This window comes from Oculina patagonica, chromosome 1 (genome assembly GCF_052425735.1).
Source record: "Oculina patagonica isolate OP01 chromosome 1, crgOcupat, whole genome shotgun sequence".
Lineage (NCBI taxonomy): Eukaryota > Metazoa > Cnidaria > Anthozoa > Scleractinia > Oculinidae > Oculina > Oculina patagonica.
Window position 1 is genome coordinate 29,123,760 of NC_135758.1, and position 16,293 is coordinate 29,140,052.

Sequence of the window (16,293 nt, forward strand, 5' to 3'; positions counted from 1 at the left end):
CTTATGCAAAAGCCATTTTTTGAGAAATGAACGGTTTAAATCTCAAAACATTTCCGAAACGTATTTGCACATAATTTTGCTCTAATTCCGAATTGATGTGTGTTAAAATTAAGAAATCTGCCTGCTGGTAGCGATATTTTAACATAGCAACGTCCACAGCAACTGTTGTTTCCAATCAAAAATGTGCTTGCAAATTAAACATAATTCAAAATACTGTTTCAATTAAACTTTATAGGAAGGCTTTGAAGTGATTCACAATGGGAAGACAGCAATTGTCTTGAACATCGTTCCAATTCCCATTTGCCCATTATCCCAAACTACCATTTCCATGACTGGCGTGTAATGTGAATTGGTGTGTGTCACGAGGCAATATTAACGAATAATTTCTCTTAATCACTCCCCCCCACACACACACACACACACACACACACACCTTACTTTCACGAGAAGAACACAAAAGGACTCGATCCAGTGATCAATCAAAATCACTTTTTTGTCAAATCCGACTTAGATTTTTTAATTTTAAGTTTCATTGAGAGTAATTAGCTTTTAAAGGTGTTAAATTAAGCATTCTAGAATTCGAAGTGTACCCCACCAGATATTGGAATGCTAGATTTGACGTCATGAGACCCATTTTTGTATTTTACATTTCCCAATAGCATTTTGTTACGCCGTCTTGGGCTGTGTAGACGTATTAAAAAACCCAGACATTGTTTTTTAAAAGCTTGGATTTTAAGTAGTGGGGATCGGGAGGGGTACAGCTTCTTTTGTATTATTTGTAAAACGAAAAAAAATCTCAGGGCGTATTATAAGGACGTATTGATACGTTTCTGTTTTTTGTGTCAGTGAATTAATCGAAATAGTTTCAATTAGTTTCTTAGTAGTCTTGGGACTACTAAGCACCAGTTATTGTTCTTGGATTGGGCTTTGGGGTAATCTTAAAGACACTGATATTGTCATGACAATGATAAGCAAGTCCTCTAAATCAGTAAAAATGAAATACGTTAACCCATGAATCATGCGCCAACAAACGACATTTTAACCATTGATTTTTAATGCTTTTATTACTACTAAAAGCATCATCGGCTAATTCTGTCCACAAAGTCAATTACAGCACCTAAAAAAGCTTATACCATGGAATCTAGACTGAGACTTTTGAATGACCATATTGATTGTTGTATTTAGCGATACCGAACCAGATAATGGAAAACCTTACATGTCAAGCTACGAATGTTTAAGAACAGAATAAGCACAATCCAATCGTACAGCACTGTCTACATCAACAACTCAGCATCCCGGGAGGTCTTTGTTGCGACGGCAGGGAATAGTGGCGGTTCCCGACTGCGACATGTACCTCCGCCGCCGGCCGGACTGCTACCTCCGTCACCGCGTGCTGTTGCCGTTGTTGTTGCCGCTGTAAGTGATTTGGATATTAAAGCAAAAGATGCAGATCCAACCGCCGCAGCCACGCTTCTTGCGTCGTTTGGAGACAGCTTTTTGATTGTCATAGCAACCCTCAGCCCCCTTGAAATGAACCTCCGGCCCCACCCTACACTGCCCCAAGCTGCCAAGACGCCTGGTTTTTATTTCCTTTTTCAACTTGATCCCAATTTCATCTTGAAAAGCATCTGAAATAATATATAAGACATAACAACTCTCTTTCGCAAAATCAGATATTTTCGTTTTAGAATTGTGACCAAACTAGTCCACTTCTGTTAGTATTCAGTTTTTTTCAAGGTCAAATAAAGTCAGGCAAAGTGACCATGCATTTTGTGCCAGGTGCTTGGTCTGAGCGTTTGACTTAATAATATTTAGCACTGACTTGATCGTCATCATCCCGCAATTTTTTGTCTTATAATCTTAACGTTAAACAAAATATTGATAATTAAGCAAGCTTTACAATTGTATATTATTCTGAGAGTGTTAACTTAGGCCGTTCTCGATTTCTCTTAATCTTTTCCTACGCTTTCGATTTTCACATCGAAGTGAGCCTTTTTTAGAGCTTATCACTTTTAGAAAACAAGTCTTATCAGGATCAAAAAATGGTTTCTAGCTCACCTGGTAACAAACGTTCTAATTCTTGTTCAACTTCCTGCATCTGTGAGCAACTGACATCCTTGTAGTAGTAATGCGCTTTCTGGAGGTGGCGAAACAATGAATGATTAAACTTGAAACAAAGTACATCATGTACATGTAGTCAGTGGAAAAAAAAAAAAACATTCGGGAAGGAAGTGTTTTGTAAGTTCGGCCACTGTTTTGAATTGATTTCAAAGTAAAGGCATTACAATACACACACAATGACATACCTGGTATTCTCCTCCACCACCGGCCTTCTGCACCACCTTGGTGGTAACTTCTTTTTTGTAGCCATGACCCTCGAGGTTTGCCTTCTTTAGCATTGCATGCATCTCAGAATCAGAGGCTTGAAAGCCGTGATTGAAAACCTTCATTTCCAAGAATTCGTCTGTTTTAGCATCTGATAATAGGAACAAAATGACGAGAAGTATCATTGTTCTGTTCGATCTGTGCCAGAATGTAGACTTTGAAGCCCTTCTAGTTTTCACGTGTAGCATCTTTTTTTAATAAGATGAGACCGCGTTAAGATACATGTAGCGTTCGAGAGTGAAAAAGATACAAAGGGGTTGAAAAATTACCAACTAGTTTGAATCATACTTAAAAACTTTAAAAGCAAATATTGAAAACAGCATTACTAACCGATAACGTTGGAAAGGACGAGAATAGTCACGACAAGCGCCGCAGTCGAATGGCGAAACATCTTGCTCAGTTCTCTTTCGACAATCTCAGCACGCAATGAGTCTCACTCGGGACTGAAAAGTGTTTGATGCAACAGCAAAAACAGACTGAATTTATAGACTGTAGCAACTGAATATGTTAGCCGGTTGTTTTGAACCACACAACAAATATTGATATTTAAACAAGGAACGCGAAAAACGTCTCGTGCACTGTGTTTACATCGAGCAAGGGGGCTGCCTTTGTTTTGTAAAAGCTACGTGTTCTTGTTTATAATTTGATCGATTGTTTTCGCATTTGGAATTACTTCCAAGAAAAGAAAGTCAAACAGATATTTAAGAAAATATTAAAAGTGAAATTGCCGCCGTTTCGGAAGAAAAAAAGAAGACATGGATATATTCGATCAATATAGCAATAGTACAGACGTATTTGAATGGTTACCATATCTTTATCTTAGACAAATATTTCAAATATTTGTAACGACGTCCTGACTGAAAGCGTGCAAAACAACTTGCCTTAATGTCTACGGTATCATTTGGAAATACAGATAAGGTGTCGACTATAATTATTATAAGCGAATAAAAACATTTCCCGATACAAACTATCTTCACGTCACGCTTTCGTAAATAAGGTTAAGTGACAAACTACACAAAATTGGCGAATGAAAAATATAGGAAATTTGTCTCTTCGTACAAAATCACCTGCATGAAAACGTAACCGAATTCGAAATTAGCCAGCTGCAAATACAACCGTTTTGTGCTGCACTGCTCTGCAGTCTCGATTACAGTAACCACGACTGTGATTGTGGCTGTAATAATGATATAAATTGTTAGCGTATGTTTTTTGGGCCCTTTTTGCTTATTTCAGTGGTAGAGCAAATCCTGCCTAAGGGGTATCTTTGGTCTTTCCTACGCTCGTGTACTCAAGAAATTTTTGGAAAAATGTCGGAAGGTGAAGGAATTGTAAACGGTAAATCTTATCTCTGTTTCTGTTTCGAAGGACACCAGTGAAATGAAGGTCTATGCAAACAGAAAAGCTGATGGCATGTGTTCACCAAACGAAAAAAAAAAATACAGTCCTGTCTCCAACCATTTATTTAATCAATGGAGTAGGAAAAATCAGTATTACCAATTGATTCTTTATGTTCTTGTTCACGTGAAAAGCACTGCGATGAAATAGCTCAGTCGCTAATGCAGGTACGCAAATCGTTCGCTAAAACGCGTTAGACGAAATGTTTGCTTTTCTGAAATTTTAATGTTACACAATCTTTGCTTTTTGGTCTTAGAATACGAACAGGTTTTATTGAACTGTTGGATTTCCATCTCAAAAAATGTTAAACAACATAAGAAAACTAATTTATTGCTTGTGTTTTTTCTTCTCTGTTTCTGCTATGGAAACTATTGGAATGCAGCTAAATCTATGTGTGCAAACATGGAAAAAGATTTTTTTCTCTTTTGAGTTGACAAGTTATGCAGCATCATTAAATAATTCTTTATTTTTGTTACCAGTAGCACAACATTGAAAACCTCTATATGAGTTTTGAGGTTATCCGCAAGAACGTAAACAATAAAAATGTGCACTTTTCAATGAATGCTCAAGCAAAGAACTATTTCAGTGTCTAGGCATAAGATCTTGACTGCTTATTTGATAAAAATTGATAAACTTATATTTTCTAAATTTGATATTTACACTACATAACGCAACTCAGGGATGCTTTATGTATAAGAGCGAGTTCGGAGGACCTCTCCCACCTACAACTGAGTAATCGGATGGCGGATATTTATACAGACTGTTGTCAGGCTATAAATGTTGGATGATGTAGAGCTAAATTTTAAAAAAAAGTATGGTTCATCTAGGCTTGTATTGTTTAAAGGTAGGAATTCTTGTTTAAAAAATGACTTGGCTTATTGAATAGATGCCATATTCAGCCTCAACTTCATCATATCGAGTAAATGAGAATAGTGATAAAAATATCACTTATACAATGCATTTGTACCGGAGGTGTACTAAGGTGGCACAGTGACTGAGGAAAAATTCATTTCTTTGCTCTGACATGAGTTTTTTGGTTTTTTTGGTCAATTTTATATATATATATATTACAGCTTCGGTTTTTAGATTAAATTCATCAGTGCGAAAGAGAAAAACTGCACTGTACTCTACCACTATACCAAGCGCTTAGAGTGAATAAGAACCAACACTCAACATCAGCTCAAAAGTGCAATTAACACTTTCATATAATAAAATTTACGCTATAACTTATTTATATAATAGCGTAAAATCATGCAAAAACATATTTTCCCAAAAGAGCTTCAAGAACCAAACACCATGGAACCTCACGCAACGCTCCTGGAAAGTTTAGTGGCATGCCGCAGAGGGCTAAAATTGCCCTCCACTATCTCACTCTTGTCTTGCGAGGCAAACAAATATAAGCGCGTTTCTTGTTTACTATTATCGTTTTACTGTTCCAATAGCCTGCAAGCAGGCTCTCTATTCGGGGGCAACGTGAATTGAACTATTCGAGCCAAGTTCAGAAAATCATAAAACGGACTACATCATTTCGTCAACTGTGGATCTCGAATCCGGCAGTGTATCTTCTTTTCAGCCGAGTAGACCTTAACAACAGGCAAAGCTGATCTCGAATTCACTTGGTCAAAATATATTGTATTACAATAAACAAAAGAACAAAAGACAGCAATGTTGTGAATACCCTCTTTTACTGCGATGACATTGAAAACATTCTCGTTTCCAATTGAAAATCACCTTGCAAGCATGATATTCAGTTCATTATTGTTTTCTATTATCGTTTCAAAACGTAAATTCCCACTAATAAACGTAACTTCTACATGAACAAGGACAGTTAATGGTAAAAGAGGAAGAGGCAATGCGAGTTTCAACTTTAGCTTCAGCTTGGTCATTATTATCAAAAACACACACATACACACTAAAGACGCTATCCATACGCAACCTCATTTTATTGTCAAGCCTCCGTAAATAAAATCCAAATTTTGTTATTGTTAGCAAAGCTAAGTTCAGTTTGGTTTGGCTTGCTTTACCTTTATTTTCACTAGTTCTTAAAATAAGTTCGGAAGTTCTAAAAGTCCGGAGTTCGGACTTTTAGAAGGTAGATATTTCAGGATTTGTAAAAAAAACTGTGAAATTTTATCGCTACTCTCGGACAATCCCGGCAGTTAATAACAAACATGTAAATGTGAAAAATGTTTTACTGTAGATGTTAGCACTGAACGGTTATTGAATTCGAAACTAGCGAAATGCTGCATGGCCAGTGAAAAGGCAAACACTAAAAGAACAGCTATACCACAAGATGCGCCAAGCTGATTTATTTTGTTATAGCAAATCTGGCATCAGACGTATTTTTTTTATATTCCCTACTAGAATCCTTAATACGTTTATTCTGTAAAAATTACCCCGAAAAATTTTGGCAAGTATATGAACTATGCTAAAATATACACTGTCAACTTTGAACGATAAATTCCATCTCTGTAACATTTCTGTTGCGATGGACAACAGTGATATGTGATGTAGGTCTGTGTAAACAAAAACAAAAATGAAATTTGTTCTCTGAACGACTGTAAAATGTTTTTGTCCGGTCTTGACAATTTAATTCAATCAGTGGACGAAATAAGTCAGTATTACCACTGTACTCGATTCTCAATTTTTTTTGTAACGTAAAAAGCACCATTTTCAAATTCGGTAATTCAGTACGTGTACGGGGTACGTGTATGCAAATTTTTCGCAAAAACGTGTTGAACAAAATGTTTACTTTTCAGTTAAAAGATCAATAAGGCCACAGGCCATGTTTGTTCTTTGGCGGGTCTTGCTATCTAGTAAATACAAATTAGCTCCAACTTCAGCCTTTGAGGAAAATCTGAATAAAATAATTAGTTAACTTATATTACAAAAAAAACATTTCTTAGAACGCAGCGATACAAAAATACGGTACTTACTTTATCCAATTATTCTCATCACTGTTTCTGTTGGTAAGAACACCATCGATGTGTCTGTAGCCATTTGTAAATATGCAGAAGACCTTTTCGGCCCTTTTCCATCTAAAATGACAAGATATTCAGCATCAGTATCTTTCGGTCTTTATTCAGAATTCAACTGCTTAAATTCTTTACTATTTTTAACATGACGAGCACAACTTAGAAACCGTAACACGCGTTCTGAAGTGCTCTGCAGAATGTTTAAATAAAATAAACGACTCAAAAAGCTTTGCATAGGTTATGCGAATGATTTATATATATTCACTTCTGCGATGTCTGCTTGAATGGAAGAGCTCGCGAATGCTCTAAAAAGTATGTATTAAATACACAGAATAACAACAGATGAGTGACTATTCGGTATACCTATGTGCACCTGAAACTGGCAACCTTTTAAACAAGCCAAACCATTTCTGAAATGAAAATTCCCATCGAAAGAGCTCAAGAAAAGTTATTTTACCAAATGCCAAGCCAAGGACATATTTTCGAACTTTAAGCTCTTAATTAAATACAAAAAGAACTATTTTGTCTCCCTCTGCTATAAGGAAAAATAGCACAGAGTTTGATGAATAACAAAGTTGGCAAAGTAAGCAAATGTAAACTAGTCAAACCAACTTTAAATTTACTTATCTCGAGACACACTGAACTAGCTAAAACTACATACACTTCTAGGTTACACTCTAGCGGCAAGTAAACGGATTTTTTTTTTTCTTTTAATCAACCGGGATAAAATTGAGTTCTGTTAAGCAAGTCTGAATTCCCAGTCACCCAATATTTCAGTATCAGTTTACCGCAATCCGTAAAATATCTGCGAGCAGACAACTAGCATAGAATGAAATTAAATATAACACACAACCGGTCAAAAAACCATGGCAAGAAAGAAATGGCTTAAACGGAAAATTGGACTTCTGAATAGACACTGAATTGAACAGTGATTGAAGAGAAATGTACATGTATTTCTTCGTTTAGACAGTAATTGCAAATTTTTCCCTGTTTTCTTCGTTTTGTGTATTATTGATCTCCTTCCAAAGCAGTTATATCAAGTCACTGATGCGAAAGAGGACTAATTATAAGATGTTACTTTTATTAGCGGATCTGATCTTTTCATGCGCACATAATTAGTTTTTGGTCTATTTGAAACCTCATTTCCAGTATAAACGTTTTCTCATAAATCAAGAAATTCAAACGCAGTGTCCACATGCCCGGCCTCTGGGAATGGTGTTCAATTGACTAAATGCCGAGCAGTCAGAAATTTTCAGAGATTTTCGCCAGAAGGTCTAAGTGAAACCTCTAGAGAGTATTCTATCTTTATTGAGAAACGCCAAGCGATTTTAACAATTATTTTGCTTCTGTAGTTGACAAATTTTCCAAGTTTTAGCTTCATACTATAAAATCGCCTTTCTTGACTTAAAGTTAGAAATTGATAGAGATTCGGCGGAAAGACCTTCTTAAAGCTCTGAGAGCTCAGAGAGTGTTCTATATATTTGTTTGATAATGCTAGGCGATTTTAAAAAAATATTTTGCTTCTGTAGTTGACAAATTTTCCTAGCTCCGGCATACTACAAAATCGCGTTATTCTTGACACTAATAAAACTTATGATCAGAGCCAACGTTTCGAAAAGTTAGAAACACAAAAAACGAACTTCGACAAAAAGGGTATTCGACTTTTTATTTATAAACGCCACGCGATAACAAAAGCTATTTTGGCTCCGGTAGTTGACGAATTTTCTGAGCTTGGGAATAATACCGAAAAATTGCCATTTTTTCGATACTTGGAAAATCTATTGTCACATTCAAGATACGGAAAAAAATGGGCTATATACCGAGCAGGCAACGCTGGTTTCAGAGAATTTTGAGAAAATATCTATTTCGCATAAAGACTCATCAATCTTTCTATCCACGTGGGAAGGTATGACTAAGCTCATAAAAATTCTTCAAGGTTCACAAAACATAATGTAGCTCTTGAAATCGCTCGGCCTTTCTGAATATGGATAGAATATTTTCAACAGGTATGAGCAGGCCTTTTCGTCGAAATTTTGTGAAAATTTCAGACTGTCAGCCTGACCAAAAATTTTCTAAGTGTCAAGAACATGGCGATTTTATAGTACTGCTGAAGCTAGGAACATTTTCTGAGTGTCAAGAATATAGCGATTTTATAATAATGCTAAAGCTAAGAAAATTCCCTAACTGTCAAGAACATAGCGATTTTATAGTACTGCTTAAGCTAGGAAAATTTTCTTAGTGTCAAGAATATAGCGATTTTAAAATACTGCCGAAGCTAGGAAAATTCTCTAAGTGTCTAGAACATTGTGATTTTATAGTACTGCTGAAGCTAGGAAAATTTTCTTAGTGTCAAGAATATAGCGATTTTAAAATACTGCCGAAGCTAGGAAAAATCTCTAAGTGTCAAGAACATAGCGAGTTTATAGTACTGCTGAAGCTAGAAAAATTTTCTCAGTGTAAAGAACATTGTTATTTTTTAGTACTGCTGAAGAAAGGAAAATTCTCTTAGTGTCATGAACATAGCGATTTCTATAGTATTGCTGAAGCTGGGAACATTTTCAAAGTGTCAAGAATATAGCGATTTTATAGTACTGCTAAAGCTAGGAAAATTCTCTAAGTGTCACGAACATAGCGATTTTATAGTACTGCTGAAGCTAGGAAAATTTTCTAAGTGTCAAGAACATAGCGATTTTATAGTACTACTGAAGCTAGGAAAATTTTCTAAGTGTCACGAACATAGCGATTTTATAGTACTGCTGAAGCTAGGAAACTTTATTGCCTACACAAAATTAAATAATTTTTGAAATCGCTTGAAACACCCTCTGGAGGTTTAAATAAGACCTAATCTCGAAAACATTTCTACAGTAACGGCCGGGAAGCTAGTGATCTTTAGTCAATTGAATACTATTTCAAGCGACCAAGCATGTAAATTTAGACACCGCGAAATTCTAAACGGAAATATTCGTCGACCTATATTTTTACCAAATGTTTCGAGGAGATATTTATGTGCATAAACCGTCACTGAACAAAAACAAATTAGCCCTAGCTTAAAACTAATTCGTTCAACTGTACCAAATTTTTATAGTGTTAACACCAGCTCGACAATCTCCGGCGCGTATTTATAAAAGAGCAAAATCCTGGACAAGTTAAGTAACACGAGACTAGAATAGCTAAAACCTCCCTTCCTCTTTCTCTCTACTGTTACGCGAGAAATGTAAACATAAGCGCGTCTCTGTTGATTTGTTATCAGATGCACTCAGCATGAGAATTTGGTTTTTATTCGAAGATCAGATTGCTTTCAGGTTAAATAGCGACTGACACTCTACTGTGTGATCGACTTGTTGCTATTTCCAAAATTATCCTAGCCGATGAATTTAAAATGCCAAGAAATGTGTAAAGCTTCCTGTGAGCAATTTCGAAGCAAATTTCTTAAAACCAACGACTTCTACTCATTTCATTTCCTTTGGTTCTGGCTAAGATTATTTATATTAACCAAGGAATCCATCCTGATTAACCGGCACAAGATCGACAAAATGGTTACTTTCACATTTGAGAAAAACATACCGCTAAATGGCGACTGTAGTCTACTTCACCAAACACGCCTAATTTCTCTTCTCCTGTGACGCACTGGCTGATCGAGGATGCAAAAAAATTGCACCTTGTCAACGTACGTGATTTGAGTATCTTCCAAGCCGAGTTGTCCGTGTCTGAAGTTGTTCATTCATGCTATAAAAGCCTTCGCAGATTTTTGTACTTAGACTTGAAGCTCTCAGGCTCTACTTTACAAAGATGTGACGCTCAATTGACACGTCACCAAAAAGAATGTCACTAATATAACCTTATCCCGTTTCCCTAAAAACGGGAACTACGTCCCGCAATTTCCGTATACATTGTACAGTAATTTGAAAGACACGACTTCCGTATCCCCACAGTTAGTAGAGGGGACTAACTATGGCATCGCGAGACAGACTTCCCGTCCCGCGTGAATCACTGAAGAGGGAATTATGGAATAAATAGGCAGAAATTCAGTGTAGCGGAAAAAACCAAACATTTACTTTAAAATATGGTTTGTCACAGCTATATTTACAAAACGACAGTTCCGACTATTTCGCTTGCTAAAGTGAATAGATACAGATACAAAATTCTTTTAAAGGGGTTATGTACGCCATCGTTTGTAAAATCCTATGAATTTGTCTTGCTTGTTATAATTGGAAGTTTTCGCTCACCGATTGCTTCAATTGTTGTATTATTTTGAATAACCAACTCTACTTTAAAGGGTTTTTCATCTCACTAAATTCCTGATGCATTATCAACAAATGGCTTTTCACGGATTTCATCGTCGACTGGTATCAAATGTACTTTTCGCTAATATTGTTCAGTGTTCTCTTAGTGTCAAGAACATAGCGATTTTATAGTACTGCTGAAGCTAGGAAAATTCTCTAACTGTCAAAACATAGCGATTTTATAGTACTGCTGAAGCTAGGAAAATTCTCTAACTGTCAAGAGCATAGCGATTTTATAGTACTGATGAAGCTAGGAAAATTCTCTTAGTGTCAAGAACATAGCGATTTTATAGTACTGCTGAAGCTAGAAAAATTCTCTAACTGTCAAAACATAGCGATTTTATAGTACTGCTGAAGCTAGGAAAATTCTCTAACTGTCAAGAGCATAGCGATTTTATAGTACTGATGAAGCTAGGAAAATTCTCTAACTGTCAAGAACATAGCAATTTTATAGTACTGCTGAAGCTAGGAAAATTCTCTAACTGTCAAGAGCATAGCGATTTTATAGTACTGATGAAGCTAGGAAAATTCTCTAACTGTCAAGAGCATAGCGATTTTATAGTACTGATGAAGCTAGGAAAATTCTCTTAGTGTCAAGAACATAGCGATTTTATAGTACTGCTGAAGCTAGGAAAATTCTCTAACTGTCAAGAACATAGCGATTTTATAGTACTGCTGAAGCTAGGAAAATTCTCTAACTGTCAAGAACATAGCGATTTTATAGTACTGCTGAAGCTAGGAAAATTCTCTAACTGTCAAGAACATAGCGATTTTATAGTACTGCTGAAGCTAGGAAAATTCTCTAACTGTCAAAACATAGCGATTTTATAGTACTGCTGAAGCTAGGAAAATTCTCTAACTGTCAAGAGCATAGCGATTTTATAGTACTGATGAAGCTAGGAAAATTCTCTTAGTGTCAAGAACATAGCGATTTTATAGTACTGCTGAAGCTAGAAAAATTCTCTAACTGTCAAAACATAGCGATTTTATAGTACTGCTGAAGCTAGGAAAATTCTCTAACTGTAAAGAGCATAGCGATTTTATAGTACTGATGAAGCTAGGAAAATTCTCTAACTGTCAAGAACATAGCGATTTTATAGTACTGCTGAAGCTAGGAAAATTCTCTAACTGTCAAGAGCATAGCGATTTTATAGTACTGATGAAGCTAGGAAAATTCTCTAACTGTCAAGAGCATAGCGATTTTATAGTACTGATGAAGCTAGGAAAATTCTCTAACTGTCAAGAGCATAGCGATTTTATAGTACTGATGAAGCTAGGAAAATTCTCTAACTGTCAAGAGCATAGCGATTTTATAGTACTGATGAAGCTAGGAAAATTCTCTAACTGTCAAGAGCATAGCGATTTTATAGTACTGATGAAGCTAGGAAAATTCTCTAACTGTCAAGAGCATAGCGATTTTATAGTACTGATGAAGCTAGGAAAATTCTCTTAGTGTCAAGAACATAGCAATTTTATAGTACTGCTGAAGATAGGAAAATTCTCTAGGGTCAAAACATAGCGATTTTTCTAGTACTGCTAAAGCTAGGAAAATTCTCTTAGTGTCAAGAACGTAGCAATTTTATAGTACTGCTGAAGCTAGGAAAATTCTCTAGGGTCAAAACATAGCGATTTTTCTAGTACTGCTAAAGCTAGGAAAATTCTCTTAGTGTCAAGAACATAGCGATTTTATAGTACTGCTGAAGCTAGGAAAATTCTCTAACTGTCAAGAACATAGCAATTTTATAGTACTGCTGAAGATAGGAAAATTCTCTAGGGTCAAAACATAGCGATTTTTCTAGTACTGCTAAAGCTAGGAAAATTCTCTTAGTGTCAAGAACATAGCGATTTTATAGTACTGCTGAAGCTAGGAAAATTCTCTAACTGTCAAGAACATAGCAATTTTATAGTACTGCTGAAGATAGGAAAATTCTCTAGGGTCAAAACATAGCGATTTTTCTAGTACTGCTAAAGCTAGGAAAATTCTCTAACTGTCAAGAACATAGCGATTTTATAGTACTGCTGAAGCTAGGAAAATTCTCTAGGGTCAAAAACACAGCGATTTTAAAGTACTGCTAAAGCTAGGAAAATTCTCTTAGTGTCAAGAACATAGCAATTTTATAGTACTGCTGAAGATAGGAAAATTCTCTAGGGTCAAAACATAGCGATTTTTCTAGTACTGCTAAAGCTAGGAAAATTCTCTAACTGTCAAGAACATAGCGATTTTATAGTACTGATGAAGCTAGGAAAATTCTCTAGGGTCAAAACATAGCGATTTTATAGTACTACTGAAGCTAGAAAAATTCTCTAACTGTCAAAACAGCAATTTTATAGTACTGCTAAAGCTAGGAAAATTCTCTAGGGTCAAAAACACAGCGATTTTATAGTACTACTGAAGCTAGGAAAATTCTCTAACTGTCAAAACATAGCGATTTTATAGTACTGCTGAAGCTAGGAAAATTCTCTAACTGTCAAAACATAGCGATTTTATAGTACTGCTGAAGCTAGGAAAATTCTCTAACTGTCAAAACATAGCGATTTTATAGAACTGCTGAAGCTAGGAAAATTCTCTAAGGTCAAAACATAGCGATTTTATAGTACTGCTGAAGCTAGGAAAATTCTCTAACTGTCAAAACATAGCAATTTTATAGTACTGCTGAAGCTAGGAAAATTCTCTAACTGTCAAAACATAGCGATTTTATAGTACTACTGAAGCTAGGAAAATTCTCTAACTGTCAAAACATAGCAATTTTATAGTACTACTGAAGCTAGGAAAATTCTCTAAATGTCAAAACATAGCAATTTTATAGTACTACTGAAGCTAGGAAAATTCTCTAACTGTCAAAACATAGCAATTTTATAGTACTGCTGAAGCTAGGAAAATTCTCTAACTGTCAAAACATAGCGATTTTATAGTACTACTGAAGCTAGAAAAATTCTCTAACTGTCAAAACATAGCAATTTTATAGTACTACTGAAGCTAGGAAAATTCTCTAAATGTCAAAACATAGCAATTTTATAGTACTACTGAAGCTAGGAAAATTCTCTAACTGTCAAAACATAGCGATTTATAGTACTGCAAAAGCTAGGAAGATTCTCTAACTGTCAAAACATAGCGATTTTGTAGTACTGCTAAAGCTAGGAAGATTCTCTAACTGTCAAAACATAGCGATTTTGTAGTACTGCTAAAGCTAGGAAGATTCTCTAACTGTCAAAACATAGCGATTTTATACAAACTGCTAAAGCTAGGAAAATTCTCTAACTGTCAAAACATAGCGATTTTGTAGAACTGCTAAAGCTAGGAAAATTCTCTAACTGTCAAAACATAGCGATTTTATAGTACTGCTAAACCTAGAAAATTTCTCTAACTGTCAAAACATAGCGATTTTATAGAACTGCTAAACCTAGAAAATTTCTCTAACTGTCAAAACATAGCGATTTTATAGAACTGCTGAAGCTAGGAAAATTCTCTAACTGTCAAGACATAGCGATTTTGTAGTACTGCTGAAGCTAGGAAAATTTTCTAACTGTCAAAACATGGCAATTTTATAGAACTGCTGAAGCTAGGAAAATTCTCTAACTGTCAATACATAGCGATTTTGTAGTACTTCTTAAGCTAGGAAAATTCTCTAACTGTCAAGAAAATAGCGATTTATAGTACTGCTAAAGCTGGGAAGATTCTCTACTGAAGTGTCAAGAACATAGCGTTTTTATAGTGCTGCTAAAGCTATGAAAATTCGTTAGAAAAAATTCTAAGTGTTTATAGTACTGCTGAAGCTAGGAAATTCTCTCTTGAAGTGTCATGAACATAGCGATTTTATAGTACAGTTGAAGCGAGGAAAATTCACTAAGTGTCAAGAAAATAGCGATTTTATAACACTGCTGAAGCTAGGTAAAATTTTATTAGTGTTAAGAACTTAGCGATTTTATAATACTGCTGAGCTAGGAAAAATTTTCTTAGTGTCAAGAATATAGCGATTTCATACATGTAGTACTGCTGTAGCTAAGAAAATTGATTGACTCCAAAAAAACGAATTACTTTTGAAATCGCTTGAAATTTCCAAACAAAGATAGAACACTCTCTGGAGGTTTGAATAAGACCTTTCTTCGAAAATCTGTGAAAAATTTTTACTGCCGGGCATATGGTATCTTTCGTTAATTGAAGACCATTCCAAGCGACCGAGCATGTACATGTAGACATTGTAAAATTCTAAACGGAAACATTTGTCGACCTATAATTTTATACCCAGCGTTTCGAGGAGATTTTATGCATGTTCAAAAATCGTCACTAAACAAAACCAAATCAACCCTAGCTTAAAACTAATTCGTTTAACTGCACCAAATTCTCAAAGTGTCAACACCGGCTCGACAATGTACGCTTATTAATAAAAGAGGAAAAATTAGGGACGAAACGTATTTTCTTTATAAGAACCAAATACCATATATTAAACGCCTTACAGTTGCACTAAAATCGGGACTAGAACAGCCAAAACCTCCCTTCCTCTTTCTCTCTTCTGTTACGCGAGAAATGTAAACATAAGCGCGTCTTTGTTGATTTGTTATCAGATGGTGCAGATAGCTTTACATGTATTTAGCATGAGAATTTGGTTTTTATTCGAAGATCAGACAGATTATTTTGTGATCGACTTGTTGCTATTTCGAAAATTATCCTACCTGATGAATTTAAAATGCCAAGAAATTTCGAAGCAAATTTCTTAAAACCAATGACTTCTACTCGTTCATTTTGCTTTGGTTCTGACTAAGATTATATATATTAACCAAGGAATCCATTCTGATTAACCCTAGATCGACAAAAAGGTCACTGTCTCATTCGAGAAAAACATATATATGCTTACCGCTAAATGGAGATCTGTTGTGAGTCTACTCCACCAAACACGCCTAATTTCTCTCCTACTGTGACGCACTGGTTGGTCGAGAACGCTAAAAAATTACACACGACCAACGTACGTACTTTGAGTATCTTCCAACCCGAGTTTTCCGTTTTTGAAATTGTTCATTCATGCCGTAAATGTCTTCGCGGATTTCTGTAGATAAACATAAAGCTCTCAGGCTGTACTTTACAAATATCTGATATTCAATTGACACGTCACCAAAAAGTAGGTCACTAACCCCATCCCGTTTCCCTCAAGACGGGAACAAGTCCCGCGATTTCCGTATACTAATTTGAGAGACACGGCTAACGTCCCGCGAGACAGACGTCCCGTCCCGCTAGAATCAAAGCGGAAATTATAATAAGT

At 35.7% G+C, this 16,293-nt stretch overlaps 1 protein-coding gene across 3 annotated transcripts; it reads right to left on the minus strand.

Moving 5' to 3' along the window:
• Nucleotides 1-1,055: 1,055 nt before the first annotated feature.
• Nucleotides 1,056-16,293, minus strand: LOC144662408 (uncharacterized). Of its 3 annotated transcripts, none has more exons than XM_078523218.1 (5): nt 15,892-16,293; nt 6,717-6,818; nt 2,307-2,476; nt 2,059-2,137; nt 1,057-1,628 (listed from the first exon to the last, which is right to left on the minus strand). In XM_078523218.1, the coding sequence occupies exons 3-5, from the start codon at nt 2,448-2,450 to the stop codon at nt 1,384-1,386; spliced, it is 468 nt and encodes a 155-aa protein (XP_078379344.1). In that variant the 5' UTR covers nt 2,451-2,476; nt 6,717-6,818; nt 15,892-16,293; the 3' UTR covers nt 1,057-1,383. The 3 variants fall into 3 exon arrangements, with proteins under 3 accessions (XP_078379336.1, XP_078379344.1, XP_078379351.1); XM_078523225.1 differs by lacking the exon at nt 15,892-16,293 and adding an exon at nt 10,320-10,504; XM_078523210.1 differs by lacking the exons at nt 6,717-6,818; nt 15,892-16,293 and adding an exon at nt 2,716-2,846 and having other exon boundaries at nt 1,056-1,628.